The following is a 26,476-nucleotide window of genomic DNA, read 5'->3' as shown; positions in this document are numbered from 1 at the left end:
GCGTGAGAGGCGGGTGGTCCGGCGGCGTGTACTTCCTCACGAGGCCTCTTCTCCCAGCGTTTGTCGGATGGTTGGTTCGCGTCGCGTCGTGGTGCTGCTGGTGTAGGCTTTGCTCCCCCGATGAGATCCTGGGCCCGCTCGTCGGCGGTGATGTAGAGATCGGCTTCCCGGAACAGCTCCTCGGAGGTAGTCGGCGCCTTTTGTAGTATGGCTCGGACGAAAGCCGAGTCATTGGATCCCCTGTAGAAGTCCTCGATCACGGCCGCCTCCGTGACCTCGGGGATACGATTTCTCATGGTCTGGAACCTTTTGAGGTACGACCGGAGAGTCTCGTCCCCCCGGCGTTTGATGGATTTGAGGTCCCATGGTTGCGTTGGCTTGTCGGAGAGGGACTGGAAGTTGGCGGTGAAACGTCGACTGAAGTCTCCCCAGTCGTCGATGCAGTGTCGGGGTAGATGTCGTAGCCACTGCAGCGCATCTTGCCCAAGGACAATGGGCAGATACGCGGTCATGACGTCTTCAGATGCCCCGGCAGCCCGAGCAGCGGTGGTGTAGACGGCCAGCCAACCCCCTGGATCCTGCTTAGGTTCATATTTGTCGACATTGGATACCTTGAAGTTGGGAGGCCATTGGATGGCCCTAAGGCGTGGTGTAAGAGCGGATACTCCGCACGTGTCCTCCTGTCGTCGGGGACGACGTCTGTCCCGGGGAGGGGAGTGGTGGTTGTGGTTCCTCGACCGTCCCCGGGTGGTACCGCCAGTTGAAGCTGTTGCCGACTCAGTCCTGGTGGCCTGGCTTTGAGTCGGGAAGCCATGATCTCGGTCATACTCCTCCCGACGACGAATTTCGTTTTCATGCCGCCGTTCGCGCGAAGCGTTGATAGAGCTTCGCGCGTCTCAGCGACTGTTGATGGCGTGTCGTAGGTCGTTCAGCGGGTGAGCGAGCGGTAGAAGATGGTTGGCCGCCTGAGTGAATAGTCGTCGGTATCCTTCGGCGTCGGGAGTCCGAGGAAGTCCATCAGCTATCCGAGCTAGTACGCCTCCGACTTCGCTTGGCGTGTTCATAGCTCGGGCGAAGTCGGGGTTCAGGTTGCGCCCGAAGAGCGGATTCTCCCGGCGTTGCCTTGCATCTTGCTCGGCTTGCTCCTGAGTCCGTCGGCGATCACGTCGTCGGGAGTTCCTTCGTTCTCTGAAGACGCGTTCCTCCGGAGTTTCTCCTATCTCCGAGACCTCGTCTCGCGAGACAGGCTGCTCCGGATCCCGTTCTCCGGCCGCGTGATGTCGTCGAACGTTCCTGCGTCGGTTCCTCCGTCGGCGGGATTCTCGTTGAGGTGGTTCTTCTCCGGGCGCGGTTGGTTCGTCGTCAGAGACGGCAGGCGACTCCACTCTCCCGATGAAGAGGACGTCGGGGTAGAATGGTGCTGCTGTCGCGGCGACTTTCTTTCCGTTCTCCTTTGAGACCGGAGGAACGGAAAGAACGACTTGCCTTTCCCTGGTCTCCTTCTTCCTCGCAATCTGTGTCCATTCTTTCGTCGGGGAAGTAGACAGCGGAGTCTTCCGGGTCAGCGAGCTTCCAGCTCCAGCCTTTCCGGAGACGATCTTTTTCCGAAGAGCCGGAGGTAGTGCCTTTCCAGCATTTTCGGAGTTCGTTGGAGGAGACTTCTTTTCCGGCAGATCTGCGATGCGGTGTAGAATTCCCTCTTCATCCGCTACAGATGAGATTGTTCCGAAGCAGAATACAGATCCGGGATGCACGGTGATCTTGCTGTGGAAGGTGACGGCCATTGAGCTAGCTTGGATCGTCGACACACCCCCTACCTGGCGCGCCAGCTGTCGGTGTTTTGGGTCCGACCGCACACCCGGGGTTACCCCTCAAGGTGTTTTTAGGAGTAGGACGGTGTCAACGACTGTAGCAAAATGGTTCGTGCCGATCGCACGAGGGACAGTGGACAAGATTTGCAAGTTCGGGCCGCTTAGAGATGCGTAACACCCTACGTCCTGGTGAGTATTTGAGTGTGGTTACAAGAGGGCTCTCTGGATTGAAGGCACAGAGAGTTTACGTGAGTGGCTTAGTAAAAATAGGGTCGATCGTTCTGAAGGGGTGCCCCCTAGGCCTTATATACTCGACCGTGGGGCAGTACACGTGGATATGATAACAACAAGTAGCTGAAAGGTAGTGAACCTCTTGAGTTTATCCCTACGTAATCCTCGCCGACTTATCCTCGCATGGCTCCATTGCATGGGGGCCTCAGCGCGGGAAAGTCGGGTCTCTGTTGAGATTTACTCGTTTGACGTTGTGGGCCGTCTGGGTTTGCTCCAATCCGGTCTTACGTCTTCTCTGCTTTGTTGATTGTCTTTCCCCAGGCCCACGAAAGAACGACCTTACGATTTATTGGGCCTTTGGGCCTTTCGGGAGGTCTTTTATTTCTTTAGTGGACCCGGGGGATATCTATCCCCCACAAATAGGGGTAAAAAAAGTCATTATTCACAGCAATTAATGCTCTTTAGTTCGGTTTAGTCACTGGAACGAAACAATGTACTTTAGCGACTAAACTTTAGTCACTAAAATTTAGTCTAATAACTAAAGGAACCAAACAGGGCCTAAGCCCATGTTTGGTTTCTTTAGTCTAGGGACTAAAATTTAGTTAGGGAACTAAAGTTTAGTCTCTACCATGTTTGGTTCTCGAGGCTAAAAATAGTAAGAATATACTAAATGACCTATAAGAAGACTAAAATGATATTTAACATTATCCTGCTATTATTACAATTGAACTAAATGAGGGGTAAATGTAGAATTAATATGGTTTAGTCTCTTTTAGCACATATGTGAAAGACTAAAGACTAAATCATTTTAGTCCATATTTTAGTCCTAGTGTTTGGCAAAAAACGAGACTAAATGAGACTAAAAACTAGAGAATAATCTTTAGTCCCTCTAACCAAACACCTCCTAATTCATTAGGGGCTTTGGAGCTCATCATCATATCGTAAAACACGGAGGCGCGAAACACATGTGGATGGGGGACATGCTCACACGAAGAGACGTACGTACAGAGCATCCAGGTCTCTTGGGACCACGTACATTATTGTCACAATGCACAAGTATAGTAATATATAAGCCAAAACATATGTTACATGACTGATGAGTCCACCAAGTCTTCCATTTCCCCTTCTTTCCACACGTTCCATGCCTGAAACATGACACAATCTCATCATATCAGGATTGTTTTTTTTCCTTCATGTGAATAGTTCTGAAGCCAAGAGCGAAGTCTCCGCCGGCCGAGATGAGCACAAACACTGTAATATCATCTTGCTTATAATAGCAATCGATATATAAATATATGACTTCTCTAGAACAATATAAGCTGCTAATGCGCTATTACACATCTGTTCCAACAAAAACGGAGGTATAATATAATAAACAACAACTATCGTCCCACTAACATTGTCGTGAGGCTCATGCCATTCACAGAACTGCTAGTATTATTTTCTTCTCCCGTCCCTCCCAGTCCCCGGTATGAGAAATACATTGGCTGTATCGGCACTGCAAGTGGCGTACTTTCGTTCTCGAGCATGGTCACCACCGACGACATGAGCGGCCTACTATTCGGGTTGTCCTGCACACACAGCAGTCCGATCTGGATACAGCGTAAAGCTTCACTGCAGGAACTGCTCTTCTCCAGGGACGAGTCCACGAGATCCATGGCTCTGTCGTCTATCCACAAGCTCCATGCCTTGACGATGAGCCGATGTGATCAGATCTTACAGGAATTAATTACAAAGCTTCTGTATGAAAACAAACAAAATTTATTAGGCCGGCATAGCACCACCGCGCGTGCACTTACATAAGCTAGCAGGTTAGGGAAGCCATTGCAATGGGTTAAACTGATCTTCAGGCCACTTATGATCTCCAAGACTATGACGCCGAAACTGTACGTGTCTGACTTGACAGAAAACACGCCGTCCATTGCATATTCAGGAGACATGTAACCGCTGCTCAAAAAAAAAAACAAACAAACAAATTAAACAATATGAGAATGCTCAAAAAATTCAGTTTGAAAATCCAAGTCTATGATGACTACTCACTACGTCCCAACAACTCGATTGGTGTTCGCTTCATGCTGGTTTCCACCAAAGATTCTTGCCATGCCGAAATCCGATATCTTGGGGCTCATATCTGCGTCCAGCAGTATGTTGCTCGTCTTCAGGTCTCTGTGGATTATAGTCAGCCTTGAGTCCTGGTGGAGATAAAGGAGCCCTCGACATACTCCTCTGATTATCTTGAAACGTGTTGGCCAATCAAGGAGGTGTTTACTTGCAGCATCTGAAGTAAGAAATTCCAAAGGTAAACCATGTTTCCCCCCTCCTTCTATTGTCGCGAAAATAGTGTTTTTTCTTCTTCTTCTCTGAAAACATAAGCTCGGAAAATATGATATGACAATGACACATACCAAAAATAATGGAGTCCAGGCTTCTGTTCGGTAAGTATTCGTAGACTAGCAGCTTCTCGTCTCCGTCGATGCAGCATCCAAGAAGCCTGACCAGGTTCCTGTGCTGCAGCTTCGCGATCAGGACGGCTTCGTTCCTGAACTCCTCCACGCCCTGTCCTGAACATTGGCCGAGCCTTTTGATTGCAACCTGCACGTTCTGTCCCAGCGTACCCTGCATTGCTTTGTTTCACCACACCATTAGATTTGAACAGGCAGTGCCATAATTCTCGCGCTTCTTCAGTTTTTTTAATTTTATTTTATAAATGATGTATCTTTCCTAACCTTATAGACCTTCCCAAAGCCACCTTGCCCAAGCATGTTGTCCTCGGAAAAATTATTTGTTGCTGCAGCAATCTCTCCAAGGCTGACAAATGGGAGCTCTACGTTTTCATCACCGAGTTCGTTTGGCGCAGTCGAGTATCCTAGGATCGCTTTCCTCAAATTATCCCTGTTCCGACGCTTGGCTGGCAGGAAAAGCAATTCCAATTGCTATTTAATAAAACTTACACTAGTGCCAAAATGTTGTGCCTCAATTGTTCTCTGATTGTACTGTACCTCTAAGCTTGCAGTTCCAAGCAAGGTACATGCCGGCGGCCGTGAGTGCAAGCACAAACGCCATCACTGGAACCAAAATCTTTGCCAGACGGACCCTCTCCCCTGTAGCTGCAGAAATGTATCACAGGAAGTGTTAATCGTCTTTTCTTTCTGATGAAAAGGAAGTATGAACCGATACTATGATGATTTTGCGTCAGATTTTTTTTTCCTACCTGATTCAGACTTGGCCAACCTCAGAAACAGATCCTGCCCATTTTCTATGTACCGGACATCAACGATGTTATCCTTCCACATGACGCAGCCGCTGCCATCGCCGCCGCCTCGGATGTCGGCGGGGGCATAGGCCACGCACGAGCAGTTGGCGAGGCACCTCGCCTTGCACTGCTCCAGCGTCGCGCCCATGTCCACCGTCGCGTTGTCCGTGTCAGGGAGCTTCACGCCGTGCACGGGCGCGAACCGGTCCGTCACCGCCGTCCCGTTGCCGGCGGCGCACTCCAGCGGCACGTCCCTCTGGCACCCGCCGGAGGCTTCCCTCCTGGACCACTCCGACGCGTTCACGGGGCTGAACCCCACGGCGCAGCTGCAGGACGGCGTCGGCGCGGCGTCGACGTTGCACAGGCCGAACGCGCCGCAGGACGTGTACTCGTCGCAGGCGTCGCGCGGCAGCCATGGGTATTCCTTCCACACCCGGCTGGTCGGCAGCCACATCAGGACCCGCACCTTGCCAACCTCGTCCAGCACCACGCGGGTGAAGGGGATGCCGGCCGTGGTGTTGAGCACGTAGGTGACCTCGTCCGGGCCGTCCACCATCTGGACGGAGAACAGCTTGTACCCTGAGTCCATCTCCGGCACGCCGCTGAACCAGCGCCCGTTCCACGGACCCGCGCGGTACTTCTTGGCGTTGCCGTGCCAAGTAACGATGTCCGGAAGGCCCTTCGTGTCCATGACACGACGGTAGTCCCCCGTCGCGGGGTCGTCCTGCGCCCGCCACGACGTCAGGGACCACTCCATGCCGGTCTTTAGGTTCTTGCCGAACCTCATGCCGGCGAGCAAGGTGTTCTGCGGATGGTCGAACGACTGCCACTGGAAGACGGCGTTGCTGCTCTTCTCGCGCACGACGAGGTTGCCGGACCCGAGCAGCTGTGCCACCGAAGAGGTGGAGGCGCCGGTCGTGTTTGAGGACCAGGCGGTCCGGCCAGAGCCGTCGAGAAGGCGAAGGCCCACCCGGCTGCTCATCACCAGGACGCCGGAGGTGTTGTTTAGCGGGGTTTCGCGGTTGGCCACCCACAAGACGGCGTCCGTACCAGACGCCGTGAACCAGATCCCGAGGTACCTCTTGGTCAGCACCGTGGTCGACGGGGAGAAGAAGCCCAGGGTGAATGTGCCACCGGCCGAGACCAGCGTCTCGCCATCGGTGACGTTGCCCCCGCTGTTGAGCGTGTCCGCCGGCGAAATGCCGGCGCCGGAGGTTCTTCTGAAAAGTAGCAGTAGCGTGGCAATGATCAAGGCGAGGAGGTTGAGAACCGCCATGTGCGATGTATGTTTGTCGTTGCACACGGAATCATGCACGTCAGCTAGCTATGTATGTAAAGATTGGATCATTTGTTATACAGGCTTACAGCACATGTTTGTAACTAACTCAGCTAGCTATGTACGTGCGGCCCACCCGCTATTAATCGCGTGCGCTTGCGTGATGGTACATGGGGCCGGTGACGGTCGTGTTGATGACGCGTTACATCGCCCAACGGCCCAGCCCAAGGCAATTACGGCGTCAAAGTCCACCGGTCTGCAGTGTTTTGGACTTAGTTTGGACCAGGTCGTCGATGTCTTTGTCCCGTCACTCTTCAAGTTGTTATTCCACCTTTCAGCTTAAGTGCTGCCTGTCTGCTGAACAAGTTATACAGTTACCTTTAGCTTTGTCGAAATAAGTACATACAGTTCCATTTTTCATAAAATAAGGAGGTTTGTGTCCTAATAACCATGTAATGACTATTCTAAAAACATACTCCCTCCATCCCAGTAGATAAGACGTAATTATTTCTGGTTTAAAGACCAATAAATATATTTAATTCTTTCTATGTCACTGTATCTATATTATATGACAAGAACACAAAATAGTTATGTCTTATATCATGGGACGGAGAGAGTAGTAGCTCACTACTTATACTCCATCATACACAGAAATAGCCAAAGCGTAGGTCATATTTCCATTAGCGCCAATAATCGGTCACAATAATGAGTCTACTTGTCACCTTTCAAATCGTAATAAGTAGGCAACAACAAGTTTGGCTTGTCAAAGCTCTCATAGATCAAATGTCTACTGTTGCAACCACATGTTTTGGGTTCAGGAACCTAGTTCACTTGCAACTTTATCCTCTGCTACAAAATGCAAAGCAAAGTAGCATGCATCCAAAAGTGTTGCTTGTAGCATCCACAGGAACAACTTCGATCTGCTTGCTGTTGACATGGAGTAAGCAAGCAACATGCTACCCCTAGCATCCTTCCTCTTGAAGAAATTAGAATCAAGATCCATCACTAGTCTGCCCAACCAAGCCACCACAATGCAGAGAGATACAATCTATCATGCTAAACATTTTAACTTATCAATGCATATCTGATGAAGTAAAATACTATGAAAGGACAATCTAGCAAAAGGTGCATGGACCTGTAGCACTCTGGGATGATTTTGATTGATGCCCTGCTCATCTTCAACTATGTAGCACAAAAAAACTATAGTTAGAAAGTGTATGCAGTATGCACTGATCACAAATGAAAAAGTGAAGCATATAGATAGTTTATTGCTCTGTTGTATGGCCGTGCAATAGACATCTATCAGGTGTTTTTTCTGCAGATAACTATCAGGTGTTTTTTTTTTGGGGACATTCATGCATATGCTCTAGAATTTTACCATGAGCATACGCATATGCTTATCCTTCAGCTCAGGTGTTTTTTTGGGACATTCACCATATGCGTATGTTCATGGTAAAAATTAAAAAAAGATATGCCTGCATACATCAAACCAATTTCTCTTAAATTTGATATAGCTTCACCTCTGCAAAATACGGCAGAGATTTGCATCCAAAGCCTCGCCTCCCCAACCTAACTGGCTCGTGGGTTGTGCCGGAATGAAGTGCCGGGCACGCATGCAAGCTCAACAACGCCATCTGCAGACGGCAGTCAGAACTCAGGAGTCGACTCATCCAGGCCACGTTGCTGGCTCTGGCTCCGGATACACACGAAGTCAATCTATCTGTGGGGCCACGGTGTGTGACCGACACACTGCTGTTCATCGGTTCTTGGTTAGCCAAGGTCTTCGTTTCCCTTCATCTGTCAGTGAATTATTGCAGACTTTGCCATCACCCTGCCTATCTACGTTTGTCCCACCCATTAATGTGATGAAAACCACTGCACGCTTTCGATTTGACGGACAGATCAAGCAGCATCGGCAGGTCCACTCATTACTGCAGAGTTCCATTCCATACCTCCATTTTCCATCTGCACCGCGAGTTCCATTCCATGCTTCATATCATAGGCCAGAGAACAAGAGAAGCCCTGAAAGATCAATAGACAGATATGATGTATGTTCCCATCTTCATCCTCCTCGTAGTCTTGAGTTCGCTCTGCCAATCCGACGATCAGCTGACACATACAAAGCCGCTCTTCCCCAAAGAGACGCTCATCTCGGCCGGCGGGGACTTCGCTCTTGGCTTCTTTTCTCCTACCAGTTCAAGCAACAAGCTGTACATCGGGATTTGGTACAACAATGTCCCAGAGCGGGAGCGCACGGTGGTGTGGATCGCCAACCGTGACAGCCCAGTCACCACCCCAGCTACATCAGTGAAGCTCGCCGTCACAAACGATTCAGAACTGGTGCTGTCAGACTCCCAAGGCCACATCTTTTGGATGGCAACGAGTAGCACAAGTGGAGGCGCTGGAGCTTTTGCAGTGCTGCTCAACTCAGGGAACTTTGTCCTTCGATCGCCAAACGGCACGGACGTATGGCAAAGCTTCGATCACCCGACTGATACAGTGCTTCCAACCATGAGGAGTATGATAAGATACAGGTCACAACCGGCTACGGGCCTCTTTGCCTGGAAGAGCCCTGACGATCCATCAACCGGGGACATCTCTTCTGGCATGGATCCGGCCTCCTCAAACGTTCAGGTGTTCATTTGGAATGGGACATTGCCGTACTATCGTTCTTCTTTTTTTAATGATGTCCCAGCATCCGGCGGCACGTACCAGGCCAACAATACCTCAGTCACATACCAATGGATGATGGTCGACACAGGGGATGAGATCTACTATACGTTCACAGTCTTAGCCGGTTCTCCCTACATGCACTTCTCACTTCACCACACAGGCAAGATGAGGCTCCTGGTCTGGGAAAATAGCACATCATCCTGGGTGCTGATTTCTGAGGAACCTAGTGTTGGATGTGATCTCTACGCCTCTTGTGGCCCGTTCGGCTACTGCGATCTCACTAAGGCAATGCCGACATGCCAGTGCCCTGATCATTTTGAGCTGGTCGACAGTCTCAACTTCTCTAGAGGATGCCAGAGAAAGGAAGAGCTGAAATGCGGAACAGAGAGCTATTTCATGACCATGCCTAACATGAAGATTCCTGACAAGTTCTTGCACATTAGAAATAGAACCTTCGACCAGTGTGCAGCTGAGTGCGCCAGAAACTGCACCTGTATGGCATACACCTATGCCACTCTAAGCACTGCTAGCACTACGGGCGATGCATCGAGGTGTTTGGTCTGGACTCAGGATCTCATTGACATGGAGAAAGCAAGTGTTTTTTTAGAGAACTTGTACATCCGGCTTGGCGAATCTCCTGGTACGCTTGTGTCTTTCTCTTAGCGTGCCGTCTCTAAGCCCTTGCAACTCCCATTGGTAAGCCTAAGTTTACTTAAATGTATTTATAATGCTGCTTTCCTCAATGGAAAGTATTTTAGAGGTAAAGTATTTGCAGAGCAGTCAGGGGAACAATGTGAAAGTAAACTCACACAGTTGCAAGGAATGCTTGATGCAATAAATTCTAACAAGATACTTTCTTATGTACAGATCAGAAGAAGAGAAATTTTCAGAAAATTTTACTCTCAGCTATAGCATGTCTGCTGCTACTTACAATTGGTGCTCTTGGTTGGGCATGTAAAATCAGAGGTATAGAGAAAATGAGCCCTCGTTTCGAAAATGCAGTGTTGATGTGTAAATTTTCAAGGAAAATAAAGTGATCCATTGATGTAACAGGCAAATGGCACAAGAAGAAAATCCAGACGAGAATGATGCTAGAATACTTGAGTTCTACGGATGAAGCTGGGGGAAAGAATATAGAGTTCCCATTTATTACCTTTGAAAACATTGTCACAGCAACAGACAATTTCTCTGACTGTAATATACTTGGGAAAGGGGGTTTTGGCAAAGTATACAAGGTACTAGTAAAAAGCTTCACCTTGAAATTTATATTACTCAAAAAATATATGATTTTTGAATGATGATATCATCTAGGGAATGTTGGAAGGAACCAAAGAAGTAGCCATCAAGAGACTGAGCAAGAGTTCTGGGCAAGGTGCCGAAGAGTTCAGGAATGAAGTAATCTTGATTGCAAAGTTGCAGCACAAGAACCTAGTTAAGCTTCTTGGTTGCTGTGTTCATGAAGATGAGAAGCTGTTAGTTTATGAGTACTTGCCGAACAAAAGCTTAGATTACTTCCTCTTTGGTACATTGAGTTTTAAAACTTTCCATTTAGTTAACAAAATCAACAAATATACATGCATATGCCTTCTGATATGTATGCCTTGTTTCATTTTATTCATATTAGATTCTGCAAGAAAGTCAACGCTTCAGTGGCCAACAAGGTTCAAGATAATCCACGGGGTAGCTAGAGGAATTATGTATCTTCATCAAGACTCGAGATTAACAATAATCCATAGGGATCTCAAAGCAAGCAACATCTTGTTAGATAAGGACATGAGCCCAAAAATATCAGATTTTGGCATGGCTAGAATATTCAGTAGCGACCAGCTCCATGCAAATACTAACCGAGTTGTAGGCACATAGTAAGTAACACCGGCATTGCCAACTCTTCATATATATTGAACTAATTTTGTTTGAAGTTTCACATATATGCAAACTTTTTTTTGTGAAATCATTTGCACAGTGGTTACATGTCTCCTGAATATGCAATGGAAGGTGCCTTTTCAGTCAAGTCTGACACTTACAGCTTTGGTGTTTTAATGCTGGAGATTGTAAGTGGTTTGAAGATCAGCTCACCACATCTTCACATGGATTTTCCTAATCTTAGAGCATATGTAAGGACTGGCACACTCTCATAATAATTCAGAACTGTCCACATGATAAAAACGATCCTGATATGAGATTGTGTCATGTTTCAGGCATGGAACATGTGGAAAGAAGGGAAAATAGAAGATTTGGTGGACTCATCAGTCATGGAGAATTGCTCCCTTGATGAAGTTTCACAATGTGTACATATAGGACTCTTGTGTGTTCAAGACAGTCCGAGCTTCAGGCCACTCATGTCGGCGGTTGTGTCCATGCTGGAGAACAAAACGACGACACTTCCAACTCCAAGTCAACCTGTATATTTTGCAGTTAGGGACCCCTACCAACCTGGAAAGGCAGTTGGCAACAAGGAGTTGTCTATATATGATATGAGTCTCACTGTGCCAGAAGGTCGTTAAATGCTTTATTTTTATAACTGATTGGGATGATTAATTAAACCCCACTGGCATATTCATTGCATAACTAAAACTGATCGTTCAGCCCATGTGAAGGTTATGTGAATGGTCGGTAATTTGCATTTTGCAACAGTTTGGTAAGCCTGCTTATATAATTGTATAAAGACAGGTGATTTCCTTCTCTCAGCTCATGTGGTTGTACTGTTTATGTGCTTATTATGTGGATCCAATTTGACCGGACAGATTAATTTCTGAATGATAATGTTTTCAAAAAAAAATGAATGACGGAGTAGGGACCTTAGATGCTTATAGGTTTTAATTTGTGCAAGATAAATTAAAGAAACATAATTCACCTTCTTTTTTGAACATATTTATCCTTTCAACCTTCTTACATCCAATTTGGACTGGATCTCTTTACATATATGCTCAAGTTGCAGGGATGCTGATTGTAGTTGTAGCTTGACTTACTGATTAGGAGGTCCTTATCCCGCCTTATATAGTCAGGGGATGAATGTACTGATCAGTTTATAGATATTATATGAAAAGTACATCAGATATTAAATCATATCTCCTAATCATATCTCTATAGGACTTGGTCCTAATGGGGTGTTTGAATGCACTAGAGGTCTAGAGCTAATAGTTAGTTGGCTAAAAAATTAGTAGTGAAATTAGCTAGATAACAAATAACTAGCTAACTATTAGCTAATTTACTAAAAATAGCTAATATTTGAACTATTATCTAGACTATTTGGATGACTTCAAATAATTTTAGCACCAGTGCATTCAAACATGGCCAAAATCCTCTGCATCATGTCCGGTCATACACCGTGGTTTAGTGAGCTTCTCCTGGTCATAGTGCACAGGCCACTTCATCCAAGGGGGTGTTTAAATGAACTAGATCTAATAGTTATTTAGCTAAAAATGACTAGTAGATTTAGCTAGCTAACAAATAGCTAGCTAAATATTAGTTAATTTGTTAAAAATAGATAATAGCTGAACTATTAGGTAGACTGTTTGAATATTTTCAGCTAATTTTAGTAGCTAACTATTAACTCTAGCGCATTTAAACATGGCCTAAGGCAAATAAAAGAGCAGCAACTAACGTTCCAGATCGACCACTTCATCTAAGACAAAGAAACAGACACAGGCCAAAGGCCGTCCGCCGCGGCTCAGAATGCGTTTTGCCTAGTTAAGGAAACACTGAAATCCAAGAACGGCGCCTTGGCAGCGCAGCCAAACAAAGCAGCAAAACAGGGAGGAGCAGAAGAAGATAGAACCTGGCCAAGATGCAGCAGGGGCTTGAAACTTGAGAAAGCCAGTGGGGTGAGCCAGCGCCCAGCGGCGAAATGGGGGAGGCGACCAAGAAGGCCGTTTGTTTCGCTCGGCGGGGAGTAAAAGGAATTAGAGGGCAGCAGCCAGCAGGTCGGGACAATGGCAGAATGGCAACGAGCCAGCTTAACAGCGGTGGAAAGAAGAATCCGGGGTCCTATCTCTTCTTCCACCGGTTTGGAAATGCAGTATTTCTCTAGTTTGATGGTAATACTAAACTATTTAAACATATCACGGTATCTTAGATAAAAAAGTGTTTAAGATCATATCTAAAAATTTTGTATTTTATATCATAGTTCCACCAATATTACAGTAGTTTTGGGTTCTAAATTTTTTTAAAACTAAAGTTTTCCGCCGACACGTGGCTACAGTCTTACCTTTTCTCTTTCTTTTATACGTTACAAGACCTTTTCTCTTTTCTCTTATATATTACAACTAAAATATTGTGTTTACAAACATGTGTTGGATTAAACTAAAAGCATGTTTGGTTTCTTTAGTTAAGTGACTAAATTTTAGTCTCTACCCTATTTGGTTGCAGGGACTAAAAATATTCAGAACGTATTAAATGACTCATAAGATAACTAAGGGGTGTTTGAATGTACTGGAGCTAAAATTGCTAGTAGAATTAAATAGCTAACAAATAGATAGCTAATTATTAACTAATTTACTAAAAATAGTTAATTGTTGAACTATTAGCTAAGGTGTTTGGATGTCTCAACTAATTTTAGCCACTAACAATTAACTCTACTACATTCAAACAATCCTTAAAATACTCTTTAAGGACTAAAGTTTAGTTAAGTGACTAAAGCTTAGTCTCTACCCTTTTTGGTTGCAGGAACTAAAAGTATTCAGAATACAGTTAATGACTCATAAGATGACTAAAATGCTCCTTAACATTATTTGTCATTAGTGCAACTAAAATAAATGAGAGAAGATGAAATTAATAAGGTTTAGTTCCTTTTAGTCACCTCTTAAGGGACTAAGGAGTGTTTGGTTTATAGAGACTAATTTTTAGTTCCTTCACTTTATTTTATTTTAGTCCATAAATTATCAAATACATCGATACTTAACAGACTAAAATAGAATAAAATAAAGGGACTAAAAATTAGTCTCTATAAACTAAATACCTGCTAAAGACTAAAGCGATTTAGTTTATATTTTAATCTCACTTTTTAGCTATTTAAGGACTAAATGATACTAAAATAGAGGAACTAAACTTTAATCCCTTAAACCAAACAGAATCTAATATAAAATATACCATGATTGTCCTTCAAACCAAACGATACAAATATACCATGATGTGTCATGACATACATTAAACGCACCTTATTGTTCATTACGAGGGGTAGATAGGTAGAACCTCTCAAAGTTACGTTTGTGGTACCATCCCACATTAACCTTCGTAAAATTTATTTTTATATACAACCAATACCAGTGATAACTCCGTAAAGAAAACAATGAAAACACTAATTAACAAACGCCCCTTAGACAATCCGTAAAAGTACTACCATTCATAAATATATTACACCTTTTTTTTTGAAAAAAAAAACTTTACCACTCGTCTTATTTAAAAAATAATAAGTTATTATTTATTTTTTTATTTGTTTGGTAGTTTGTGTTTGATTTAAAATTTAACATTTTTGAAAAAGTACTTTAAATAAGACGAGTGGTCAAATTTTTGAAAAAAGTCAACGGCGTCATATTTGTGAGTATAGTACAACCAAAGAAACATAGCAATATTACGGGCAAGTCCATATTTCACAAGCCCCCTATTTCCCACACAAAGCCTGAGGCAACGAGCTGCCTACTTGCGTGCTGCCAGAACAGGCATCCGAGTCCTTGAGCTCGTGGAACTGGCGCTCTGCCACGAGGACGGCTTCACCCTGCCTGCCATCAGTGCTGTAGCGGCTCCAGCTTTTATGTTCCGCCTCTTCAGCACGAGGTCGGGTTTACCATGTGATGCTGAGCTTGATGACTCCGGAAAGATGGAGGCAGCTTTGATTGCGGCCCTCTTATCCCTTCTGCTTTTCTCAAATTTCGATGCAAACTTCACTGAAGCCGCTGCGGTGGCATCTTCTGCGGAGGGAGGCAAGAGCCGCACACCAAGGCCTATCTTTCTCGCGGACTTCTTCTCTTCAGCAACTCTCTTTTTTTGGCTCTACATAAAAACACAAACAGGTGAATAAGAAATGTGATCATTGCATGGCCTATGGTGGAAATAGTTGATCAATTTATAGGAATTCATTGGATGACCCTAAGACGATCGCGGAGTGCTCTGTTCAGGGCATAATCATCAGAGTGCCGGCTGTCCGAGAGTCGCTGAAGGCGAACTAAAACTGGCTCAGCTTCTTTTTTCTTCCGAAGATCCTCTTCCTGGTGTTCAAGCCGGTACATAGGATCCGCAAGCTTGTCTCGATCTGAGGAAAAATCAGTAAATAAACATCATGCATTTTAAACAAGGGTTTCTCATGATTGAAATCATCCTTTACAGGATTAAACCTTCATCTGCTGGCAGCAGCAATGTCTCTGCATCCTCAACATCAAAATCTTCTGTCTTCTTCTGGGCCCCACTGATTATGACATATTCAGTATTTTTTGGGTCTGTCTGTATGACAATTTCATGCTTGCAACAGGGCGATTTCATGGTGAAGCTCCATATCTGGCAAATAACAATTTGGCGAAACAATGTCAGAACAACATAGGGAGAAATTGATTTAGAAGAATGTGTGAAATTAAACAACAGAAACATATGGCAACCTCTAGGCATTAAGAATTTCTCAGGTCTCAGAAGAGAACAAACTAAGTTTATTAGTAATGTATTATATATAACATGCGGACCTTATCCTGTGATATGACTAAGGCTGTACCAAGAAGTTAAGACAGTTCTTTCTACTGGCATATAATCCTTCTACAGAACTACTACACAAACTTTAGTAAATGATTCTACATAACAAAGCTACTGCATAAAACATTTTGTACCTCACAAGACTTTTTTTCTGGGAGAAAAAAAAACAAACATATGCAAGAAGACAGAACACAATAGAACAAAGGATCTTATTATTATACATCAAATTACAATGGAACCCACAAAGTAGGGTCACATTTTAGCACAAATAAGGCAAAAAGCAAAATAAATTAATATATTAAATAAAAAACGGATGCAGCTCGCACACCCACATAGGTTCAATATGAATATACAAAGGCAAGATTGTAGTTATTATCCATAGCACGCTTACTTTTAAGCTGCTGTGGAAGTGCAAATCTAAAAAGAATCTTGTGATTTTTAACATATCAGATTAAACTTATTCCACTTGTATGTGTTATATGGAGAACCTATAGTATGTCTGTCTGACTGAACCTTGTTCAGAAAAGGGATTAAGCCGGGAGTTAAAAAAAACTAAAGATACCATACTCAGTATGGATGAGAGAGATATGTTAGAGATTCAGGATAACATGAATTCTGAGCCTATTAAAGCTTTAAACAACAGAACATGCGTAACAATACTACAGTTTGTCATTCTCAACAACACAATTTTTGTCAATTCGTGTGACTGGTAATAGCAGCACTGAACATCACTGACAGTAGTTTAATAAAATTATCTTGAGTTAATGATTTTTTATTGTAGACAAGCGACACTAAAGTCTGAAGCTCACAAGCTAATTCGTAATTCGAAAGGTTGAATCACTATCTTCAACTTCATCGAAGTTGAAAGAAATTAAGCCAAAAACTATACAGTGAAGCCTATAACAAGGATAATATGGTTTACCTAATGACACAAGACAACATTAGCAGATGTTTTTTCACAAATCAGTCATCAACCATTTGTTCAAAATGAGGAATAACATTGAATTTCCACCACTGGTTGCAACTACTGAAAAAAACAACTATAATTAATTTGGTAGACATGTTCCCATCAATGATCAATGGTTGGTAGGCGACCAGATTTTATGGCTGACTTCATTAATTATGATTCACAACTTAGAGAGGCATGCAGATAAGAAAGATATGGTGGCCCCATTTTGCTTAGCAGTGATTCGGGTAGTGCTGAATCCTATATTCCAATTGCATACAAATCAATCTATGTTATTTCTCAGTTCAAGAACTGAAAATATACATTCTAAGGCAAGAACAAGTTATAAGGCACACCACTCAGACATATCTACAGTACACATGCCTCAGTTTTACCCTTGGTTTGATGCTAACCCCTTCTTTCAAAAAATAAAGCTGTTTCTACTTTAAATTTTACTAATCACTATGAATATGATTGAGATGTGAAGTACACTTGACAGAAAACGAGGATAGTCTAAGAACAAATGTGAGGCAAATATCAATGGGGGCTTCAGTTTGGTTCCTGGCAAAAGCTACACCAATATACGGGGGTTGATAAGTAAATATTTATACTGAATTTAGCTTACGCCAAAGGAAATTCAGCAGATTTATCACAATCAAATACCAATCAATTTAAAAATGAGAAGTTGTCTTATCCTTCATCACATGTTGGAGATTGTCAAACAATAATAGTGCATATCAGTGTTAGTAAAAAATGTACAGTAATCGGTCAAGTACCTTGGTAGAGTAATAATTTCCAACTTGTTTCTTCTCAGCATTAAATCTTACTCCCTTCGCTATCATGGAATTGCATCCACCACACCAAATGTTAAAAGGCATCTCAAACCTGCAAGATCAACCCACCAAATGTTAAAAGGCATGTCAAACCTGCAAGATCAACCCAAGTGTATAATAAACCAGCGGATGAAGAAAACTAAAATAACGGTTTTGCAAAAGAAATATATAATCCTATGCAAATAGGCAAACTCAATAGAAACATGCAGCTGTTTACTTTAACTACCTACCAGCCACTTTTATTAATCCAATAAAAGTACTCATCCAATAAACATATTAACGGTAAATTTGATACATCATTCAACAGTACCCTGCCTTTCAGCCAAAAAGGCAACCTAATGAACCACGTCAATTCAAGGTGCAAACACATAAGGGAGTAGGATCCATCTGCCAAACTGTTGTTTAAGGATGTTTAATGCTTCGAAAGGTAATCAACCACAACAAGCTAATAGGAAAGGATTAAGAACATTCCTGAACTTGTTGGCATATATGTTTCATCCATACATACCAATCCTCTACTCTCTATTTGTTATTTATGGAACCCCTCCCTCCAATGCCCCACCCCAAAACCATACAAACAAACACATGGACATACACAGAGAGGTCGCAGTGGATCCATGTAAAGCCTAGGGGGTTCACAGAATACACAATTATATATATGTTAATCATGTAATGTTTGTGTTAATTCATTTAAAACTAATGTGCTTGGTTCCACATGTATTGAATCCTGGATCGTCCACTGGTCTACATAACTAACATCACATCCTTGTGTATGATCAAACAAGAAAACAAAGCAATGTTTCAGAACTCTGATTACATATCGTCCGACTAATCGCGATTAGTCGGTCTGATCGGTTGTTAGTGCTCGATAAGGGGTAACGATTCGATCAGAGTAGCTGATCGTCCTTATCGTCCGCCTAATCGCGATTTATAGCGATTAATCGCCGTGTTGGGCGATCAACCGATAAGCCTGGTAGTCCAAAAGCCATTTTAGGCTTAAATGCTGTCTGGGGGAGGCTAAAGGACGCCCAATCCCTTCAGATACAGCCTGGGTAGACGTGAGCAGTCAGCCAGTCATTTAATTGCTGTCTGGGAGGCCAAAAGCCATTTTAGTCTTAAAATGGCAGATGAGCAGCAGCAGCCTTCTCCGCCATTTTAGTCGCGAAAACAGCAGCTGAGCAGTCTTCGTAGTAGAACACAAGGTCTGCACTTTTCGCGACACACTGATATACCTACAGCAGCAGCCTTGTGTTCTTCGTATTTCTTAAGATAAAAGTCTCCGTAGAAGGTGAGCAGTCCAACCGAAGATGAGCAGCTCTTCTGAAGGTATGGATGTTGTGCTGCTTTTGCCTGTTCTTCACTCTTTGTTCTCTGCTCTCTCTCTCCCCCTCTGTTCTTCATTCCTCTTTGTTCAGCAAGGTCTGGACTCTGGACCAGTTAAGAAGGCATCCAAGCTGAAAATATTATCCTCTCTACAGAGTTTTGGAATAGTGTTGAGTTCTGTCTACGAGTTTTGGAATAAACTTGTTGTTGTTGTGCTGTTATGGACTATTTAAGTATTTATACTGCTGCAAGCCTCTATACTATATAATTATATATCTATATATAGTGTTATATATGTCTATATATATATCATATATGTCCTGGAATACACAGGACGACCAGGGGGACGATTAGGGTCGATCAGGGGCGACTAATCGCCCTGATCGACACCTAATCGCGACTAATCGCCTGATCGCCCAGTGGCTTCGATCAGGCGATCAGGCGATCTGAAAACTATGTTTCAGAAGAAAGAAACCTTATAATCAGGATGCCCTGGTCGAGCTTCCTCGCTCGCTCCCTGAGCGCATGCTGGCCATGGAACTTGTTCAGCCCACCCTGGTCAAGCACAAACATCAGCATCAGCATAACGAATCAGCTACCACAACACATAATTAATACGCCAAAATGAAGAGGCTACGCGATGTTTCGTCGACGAAAAGAACCGTACCTTCTTGGGGCTCCATTCCGGCGGATAGTAGAAGTTATCCGCTCTCGCAGCGGCGAGCGACGACTGCAGAGAGCCAAAAGAATCAATCCGTCAAACAATCGAGCTACCGGCGAATAACAAAGCATCATGGCCCCGACGGATATGGTTTTTCCACCAGATTTAGGGCAGGTGTGGATAAATATTCCAAGAGAGGCCCCCGAGTTTGGGAAGGTGGAAGAATGGAATAGAGCGAAGTCCTAGGGTTAGATCTCCAACATACCATGTTGCCTCCTGGGTGGAAGAAGGGGAGAAAGAGGTCGACAACGATGCCAACTTTCCGGCGGCGGCGGCGGCAGCAGTGATGTCGACCGTGGCGAGCACGGTGTCGAACCGCTCTGGAAGATCGGCGGCCGAGGACCGTGAAGGCGTGCGGCGTCGGGAAGAGGGGCGTCGAGCCGGCGATTGTTCGACTCTCTACCGTCTGTCTGGTGACGGAAGAAGGATGATTCGCGTTGGGGACGCGGTGACGCGGTTGCGACTCGGGCCCGGAACCCTTTTCTTTCCGCGGCTGGTTCGCTTCCACCACGGCGCACCGCATTAGCTAAAAAAGGCCGCGTCCGGAACCACCCATTCGAAGCCCAATAGGATCGACTGCTTATGGCCCGCTGTCAGGCCCACGCTTTTAGCATCGGGCCATTTTGGTGGGTTCTTGCTAGACGGACCGCTGCCTAGGGGTGAAAACGGTCGGAAACGGTATTTATTCATTAATCAGTTTTTTAGTCGTTTTTCTTTAATTGTGAATAAATAGAATATAGAATCTACCATACAAATTTATATTCTTATTTTTAACATCCAGCTTGTAAAGATTCATAAAAGATAAAACCTTAAATTCATCATATATTTTCTTAAATATAGATATAAACTTCGGTATGGATTCAGAAACAAATTCGGTAATTTTTTCAACTATTTGTGTTGTAGAGACCAAATAATACATAAAACACTTTATAAAATATTTTATTCATATTTGTACTAATGTGCTTGATAGCATAGAAAAAGATCAACATCAAATTTTATACATATTTATTTTAAAATATTAAATTTGTCCAAACAGTTCGGATTACCACTTTCAGCTCAAACGCCACGGCTACGGTACGACGGTCTCAAATCGTCTCGCTTCGCTCGTCAATTTGTTCGATTTCTTCAGAATTTGGATTACAAACTCAATAACTTCTATATTAAGTCTTAGCTGACTCTCAACACCGCCACACCTTGGAAGAGAGCTGCAAAACGTCATCGTTCCCAGCTTGCAACCAGGAGGCAGCACTGATTCCATCCAAGCAAGCTCAAACTAGAGAGAATTATGACCGTGCAGGCAACAATACCGAGAAGGGTGACCTTAGCAGCACCGAGAAGGCAGCGTAGTGGGCCGCTGGGTTCATTTTATCGATAGGTAAAAAAATATCGGAGGTTGGCGATAAACAAGATTATCGGATTTTTTGAGATTTTATCGGCGATAGACAAATTTTTTTAGTACAAATTTGACGAAAATGACTCAGTTTGTTTAAATGTCATGTAGATTATATTTAGACATTTAACAAATGAAAACAACACAGACCATCCAATCAATTAATTTAGGGTTTTAGTGTTCTCAAAGAAAGTGAGAAGACATATAGACCAACTGACTTCTAATTTGAATATTTTATAGTGCAAATTCAAAAAATTTGAAAATTTTGACTGATAGAAAAAATATCGGAGGTCACCGATAAACAGGGAAATCGGGTTTATCAGATATCATATCGCCGATAAAGTTTTCCCCTGTGGGGCTCCAAGGCAACACCTCCATGGAGGACAATGCACGCTGTCGTCGCCTACCCGAGCTAGCTCAGGCGAGGTTTCGCTAGGAGAATTCCCACTGTGAGGAGGAAGCGCCAATGACAATGCTTCCAAGGAAGACAACGACACTAAGTGCCGCCGTTGTCAACTCTGGGGAAGCCAGCCATGGCTTTCACCCCCGAAGCTTCCCCCTCACCATCACAACAGCAAAACTGAATACTCCCGTCGGCCATAATAATTCCCGTCGGTTTTTAGGGTTGCCGACGGGAGTTAATTAACTACCGTCGGCCATAACGAAGCCGACGGGAGATAAAATAACTCCCGTCGGTTTTTAGGGTTGCCGACGGGAGTTAATTAACTACCATCGGCCATAACGAAGCTGACGGGAGATAAAATAACTCTCGTCGGTTAGTCCGGAGGCCGACGGGAGCTACATTATCTCCCGTCGGCTTCGTTACGGCCGACGGGGTTTAGGGCGGGCCCGGCTAAAACGCGCGCGTCGGCCACTCGCCCAGGCTTTATTCATCGCGCGGGCGTTCTCCATCGCCGGCCACTCATCCCGCGCCGCCGCCAATCGCCGTCCAGCGCCCGAGCGCCGCTCGAGCCTGCGCCGCCGCCGCCGTGCGCCGCCCCGCCCGAGCGCCGCCAGCGCCTACGCCGCCGCCGCCGACCCCGCCGCGCCCGTCCCGTCCTCCGCCGCGGCTTGCCGACGCCGCTGCCCCCGCCCGTCCCCTCCCCCGACGCCGCTGCAACCTCCACTGAGACAGTAAGATTGAAATCATTTAAAATTATATCATTGCGATATATATTTATATTTATATCGAAAATATGTTTATTCCCGTCGGTTGGTTGATTGTATTGATTAAGCCGACGGGAGTTAACTACGTTGTGGTAGTTTGATTAGTATGATACACTGTTTATTTTCCTAGAGTTTTAGGGTTAAGTGCGCAGACCAGTAGTTAACCCTAGGCGTCACCCGTTCCGGAAGCATGCACATGCATCACATTTATTCATATGTTTGGGCCTAATGCACCTAGACAATCTATGGATGCATAGATTGTATAGTTTCATTCGGTCCAAACACAAGATTACTTGTGATGTGCGTGGTTCCGGGATTGTCCACGTATTTGGATAGCCGGAGAATGGGTGTGGCCGCATGTGATTCGTGCACGTGTCCGTTGGTCCGAACGAGATTTCAGCAGCATAACCCAGTTGTTCTCCGTCGCACCATGATAGGCGTGTGTTCGGAGAACAGCGGGGTTATGCTGCCGAAATTTCGTTCGGACCATCGGGCACGTCACGAGTCGCATGCGGCCGCCTCCATTCTCGGGTGGGTTTATGTCCTTTCCTATAGTAGGGTTATCACCTAAGCCACGTGCATCGCTCTTATATGCTGAATTTTTGGTTGGTGGTTTACACAACAGCAAAACTGAGCCATCCTAGTCCACAAACATGGAAGATGACCGTGAGTGGATGTATGCTGGTTGGAAGAAGGGCGGATGTCACACAAAGGAATGGTTTCAGAAGACAGAAAAGTTTTTAGAGAACGCTCGTGGAGAGTCAACCCACGCTGTGATTAGGTGCCCATGCACCAAATGTGGGAACATCCAGTCACATGACAAGAGAACTGTGGCACTACACCTTTGCAGTCATGGGTATGTTCAAGGTTATAAGGTTTGGGATAACCACGGCGAGTCACGGAGTATAGTATCAGGACAGATGGAGGTGGATGACGGTGAAAACGTTGATCGATTGGATCATATGTTAGAAGATATGCAGGCAGAGTTTGTCAACAATCCTGAAGATCCGCCTACAAAAGAGGTTGAAGAGTTGTTCAAACTCCTCCAAGACTTAGAAATGCCTCTGCATGGACACACAACGGTTACCATCCTCCAGTTCGTGACCCGTCTAATGAGCATAAAGTCAAAGTTTGGTTGCTCAGCCAAATGTTATAAGGCGATTTTGGACTTGTTTAGTGATGTCCTTCCTACCGATCATAAGGTGCCTAAAGACATTTACCGGTCAAAGAAGCTGCTAAAGGCTTTGGGAATGCCATATGAGAAGATCGATATATGCCCGTCCAACTGCATGATATATTGGCGCGATCGTGCGAAACTAGAGAAATGCTTGAAATGTGGCCTGTCGAGGTACATAGAGGTGGTAAACGAAGAAGGGGAGAAGGTGACAACAAAGAGGGCACATAAGCAGCTTCGCTGGATGCGTCTCACTCCAAGACTGAAACGTCTGTTCTTGGCTAGTAGAATTGCGAGCCGCATGAGGTGGCGCAAGAATCGTAAGCCCCTGAAGGATGGGGTAATGCAGCATCCGTGTGATAGCGACGCATGGAAGGCCCTGGACAGCTTCGATATAGAATTTGCTAGTGAAGAGAGGAATGTTCGTATTGGGCTGGCGACAGATGGTTTCACGCCTTTCAGTATGACCGCAGCGTCTTACTCATGTTGGCCTGTCTTTGCCATACCGTACAACCTTCCACCTGAAGATTGCATGAAAGATGAGTTTATGTTCTTAACTCTCATCATACCTGGGAAGGATCATCCCGGCGTAAACCTCAATGTTATGCTTGAGCCATTGATTGAGGAGTTGAAAGAGCTTTGGGAAGGAGTGGAGGCGTATGACAGCTTCATGAAGCAAAAATTCAAACTTCGGGCAGCATATTTGTGGTCCATACATGATTATCTAGCGTATGGGATCTTTGCTGGGTGGAGAGTCAGTGGAAGGCTAGGTTGTCCTATTTGTGGAAAAGAAACAAATTGTTTCTGGCTCGATAAGGGTGGGAAGTTCTGTTACTTCGATTGTCATAGGTCTTTTCTTCCTTTGAACCACCCCTTCAGGCTCCAGGCACACGAGTTCAGGAAGGACACCATTGTCACGAAGGAACCCCCGAAGCGTCGCACCGGGTGGGAAATCGCTGAGGAGCTGAGTAATCTAGTGAGAAATGAGGATGGGGATGGGTTTGCAGGTTTCGGGAAGACCCATAACTGGACTCACAAATGTGGCCTTTGGGAGCTCCCTTACATGAGGGCATTGCAGCTCCCGCACAACATCGATGTAATGCACCAAGAGCGTAACATGTGTGAAGCACTATTTAACACCGTCATGGATTTCCCAGATAAAACAAAAGACAATTTCAAGGCCCGAGTGGACTTAGGTAACATATGTAACCGCCCAACTCTCATGCTCAGAGAAAATGGAGGCAAGCCTCGTGCTGAATTTGCCTTGAGACCCAATGAACGAAAAGAAGTGATGAAGTGGATGAAAGATTTAAAATTTCCCGATGGTTATGGTGCGGGGTTCAGAAGATCTGTGAACTTGAAAACAATGAAGATCAATGGGTTGAAGAGTCATGATTACCATATAATGATGGAAAGGCTGATCCCAGTAATGTTGCGTGGTTACATTAACGAGGAAGTGTGGAAAGCGATAGCTGAACTTAGCTATTTCTACAGGCAGCTTTGTGCTAGAGAAATTTTAAAGGAGATGATGCAGAAACTAGAGGAATCGACACCGGTGCTTCTTTGCAAGTTGGAGAAAATATTCCCGCCTGCGTTCTTCAATCCTATGCAGCATCTTTTTATCCATCTCCCATATGAAGCAAAGGTAGGTGGGCTAGTGTGTTATAGGTGGATGTATCCCATAGAAAGAATGTTGAAAAAACTGAAATCAATGGTGGGTAACAAGGCAAAGGTTGAAGGTTGTATAGCAGAGGAGTTCAAATTTAAGGAGATAGCTTTCCTCACAAGTGGTTACTTGACTGAAGACCACAATGTATTTGCCCATACGAAGAGGTACCATGAAGATGAAACGGTGCATCCGTGCAGTCACATTAGCATATTTCAATGGAACGGCAAGGCTGTTGGTCCACCAGTGGCATATGAATTCAGTGAGAACGAACGGAAATCTTCTTTGCTCTACATGTGGTCAAATATAGAAGAGGCTGAGAAATTCTTCAGGTAATAGTTTACTAGGCTTAAAGGAATTGTATATTCGATGTTTAGGAAACACAATGTTTTCTTACTCTCGTTCTTTTTTAGCGAGTTCGATAAAGAAAACTGGAGGTCTTCTCGTAACCGTCAACCAACGGCGAAACAGCTAGACAACTTGCGTCTAAATGGATTGCACGGGGGACCTAATTTTATCTCCTGGATCCGAGACCATGTAAGCCTTGTATTTTTTGTCCTCATACATCGTGTATAGGTATGACAATTGTAACACTTTTTCATTTATTGACTGTCAGTTCGGGAATGTACCGGATGACTCACAAATGTGTCCTGTGGGATCTCCTTCACATGAGGGCATTGATTCTCCCGCACGTCGGCGTAGTGTCCATAAGGACCTGCGTCAGCTTTCTATTGGTAGTGTGATAGTGAAGAGTTATGGCCGTTACGACGTAAACGGGTTTCGCTTCCGTACAACCAAATTTGAAGCTTCCCGTCCTTTAGCAGCTACGAAAAATAACAGAGTCGTAATCCGGGCTGAAGATATGGAAAGGCACGAATCCGAGTATTACGGAATCATAAACAATATACTCGAGTGCCAATTTGTAGGGAACAAGGATCTGAGGGTGGTGTTTTTTGACTGTACATGGTTTGACCCGAAGCATTATAGAACCGAATTTGGAATGGCGCAGGTTAAACGCAAGCAAATACTTCAAGGGGCCGATAGATATGTCCTTGCTCATCAGGTGGAGCAGGTATATTACTCGTCATATCCATGCCCTAAGTTGAGCGCTTGGTGGGTCGTATACAAAACCTACCCCCGTGATCGGTTGTCCACTCCTGTTCCCGATGATTACAATCGTGAGGCTCAACAAGCTGACGGGGTATTCCAAGAAGATGAGTTGCCATCCTCATTTGATATAGACCCTGCTCCTACATTGGATTGTTTAGTTGGAGACCTCAATGATATATCATTGCCACAGAAAAGGAAACGAAACGATAAGTAACAAGTTAAGTTTA

The 26,476-nt window shown here is 44.7% G+C and overlaps 3 protein-coding genes across 10 annotated transcripts; 1 reads left to right on the top strand and 2 right to left on the bottom strand.

The window, feature by feature from the left end:
- Window positions 1–3,289: 3,289 nt before the first annotated feature.
- LOC100281569 (receptor-like kinase) lies at window positions 3,290–13,248 on the bottom strand. 7 transcript variants are annotated; one of them, XM_020545043.1, is made up of 10 exons: window positions 13,023–13,248; window positions 12,099–12,236; window positions 7,707–7,753; window positions 5,254–6,925; window positions 5,042–5,149; window positions 4,769–4,950; window positions 4,448–4,658; window positions 4,083–4,320; window positions 3,842–3,989; window positions 3,290–3,730 (listed from the first exon to the last, which is right to left on the bottom strand). In XM_020545043.1, the coding sequence occupies exons 4-10, from the start codon at window positions 6,569–6,571 to the stop codon at window positions 3,425–3,427; spliced, it is 2,511 nt and encodes an 836-aa protein (XP_020400632.1). In that variant the 5' UTR covers window positions 6,572–6,925; window positions 7,707–7,753; window positions 12,099–12,236; window positions 13,023–13,248; the 3' UTR covers window positions 3,290–3,424. The 7 variants fall into 7 exon arrangements, with proteins under 7 accessions (XP_020400632.1, XP_035818934.1, XP_035818933.1 ...); XM_035963041.1 differs by lacking the exon at window positions 12,099–12,236 and adding an exon at window positions 11,269–11,644 and having other exon boundaries at window positions 5,254–6,928; XM_035963040.1 differs by lacking the exon at window positions 12,099–12,236 and adding an exon at window positions 11,269–11,644.
- Window positions 8,491–11,931, top strand: LOC100273902 (G-type lectin S-receptor-like serine/threonine-protein kinase B120). The gene is made up of 7 exons (XM_008663415.3): window positions 8,491–9,884; window positions 10,112–10,210; window positions 10,298–10,479; window positions 10,556–10,766; window positions 10,869–11,106; window positions 11,208–11,358; window positions 11,443–11,931. The coding sequence occupies exons 1-7, from the start codon at window positions 8,615–8,617 to the stop codon at window positions 11,746–11,748; spliced, it is 2,457 nt and encodes an 818-aa protein (XP_008661637.1). The 5' UTR covers window positions 8,491–8,614; the 3' UTR covers window positions 11,749–11,931.
- A 1,276-nt stretch (window positions 13,249–14,524) lies between the features above and the next one.
- Window positions 14,525–20,180, bottom strand: LOC100191242 (uncharacterized). Of its 2 annotated transcripts, NM_001358436.1 has the most exons (7): window positions 19,948–20,169; window positions 19,689–19,751; window positions 19,497–19,576; window positions 17,642–17,750; window positions 15,574–15,733; window positions 15,328–15,491; window positions 14,570–15,232 (listed from the first exon to the last, which is right to left on the bottom strand). In NM_001358436.1, the coding sequence occupies exons 1-7, from the start codon at window positions 19,948–19,950 to the stop codon at window positions 14,879–14,881; spliced, it is 933 nt and encodes a 310-aa protein (NP_001345365.1). In that variant the 5' UTR covers window positions 19,951–20,169; the 3' UTR covers window positions 14,570–14,878. The 2 variants fall into 2 exon arrangements, with proteins under 2 accessions (NP_001130148.1, NP_001345365.1); NM_001136676.1 differs by having other exon boundaries at window positions 14,525–15,491; window positions 19,948–20,180.
- Between the last annotated feature and the right edge of the window lie 6,296 nt (window positions 20,181–26,476).

The sequence above is a fragment of the Zea mays genome, chromosome 10, assembly GCF_902167145.1.
Source record: "Zea mays cultivar B73 chromosome 10, Zm-B73-REFERENCE-NAM-5.0, whole genome shotgun sequence".
NCBI classification, from domain to species: Eukaryota; Viridiplantae; Streptophyta; class Magnoliopsida; order Poales; family Poaceae; genus Zea; species Zea mays.
This window is presented reverse-complemented; position numbering and strand designations above follow the sequence as displayed.

Bases quoted from the DNA above. Each gene is read 5' to 3' on its own strand.
- LOC100281569 (XM_020545043.1), bottom strand. From the start codon at position 6,571: ATGGCGGTTCTCAACCTCCTCGCCTTGATCATTGCCACGCTACTGCTA. The intron at 4,659-4,768 runs GTTAGGAAAGAT...AAAGCAATGCAG, and splicing joins GCTTTGGGAAGGTCTATAAG to GGTACGCTGGGACAGAACGT. The intron at 3,990-4,082 runs GTGAGTAGTCAT...TTTTTTGAGCAG, and splicing joins AATCGAGTTGTTGGGACGTA to CGGTTACATGTCTCCTGAAT.
- LOC100273902 (XM_008663415.3), top strand. From the start codon at position 8,615: ATGATGTATGTTCCCATCTTCATCCTCCTCGTAGTCTTGAGTTCGCTC. The intron at 9,885-10,111 runs GTACGCTTGTGT...TCTTATGTACAG, and splicing joins CCGGCTTGGCGAATCTCCTG to ATCAGAAGAAGAGAAATTTT. The intron at 10,211-10,297 runs GTATAGAGAAAA...TTGATGTAACAG, and splicing joins TTGGGCATGTAAAATCAGAG to GCAAATGGCACAAGAAGAAA.
- LOC100191242 (NM_001358436.1), bottom strand. The intron at 17,751-19,496 runs GTTTCTTTCTTC...TTGATCTTGCAG, and splicing joins CAGGGCATCCTGATTATAAG to GTTTGAGATGCCTTTTAACA. The intron at 15,233-15,327 runs GTCATCCAATGA...GTTTTTATGTAG, and splicing joins CACTCCGCGATCGTCTTAGG to AGCCAAAAAAAGAGAGTTGC.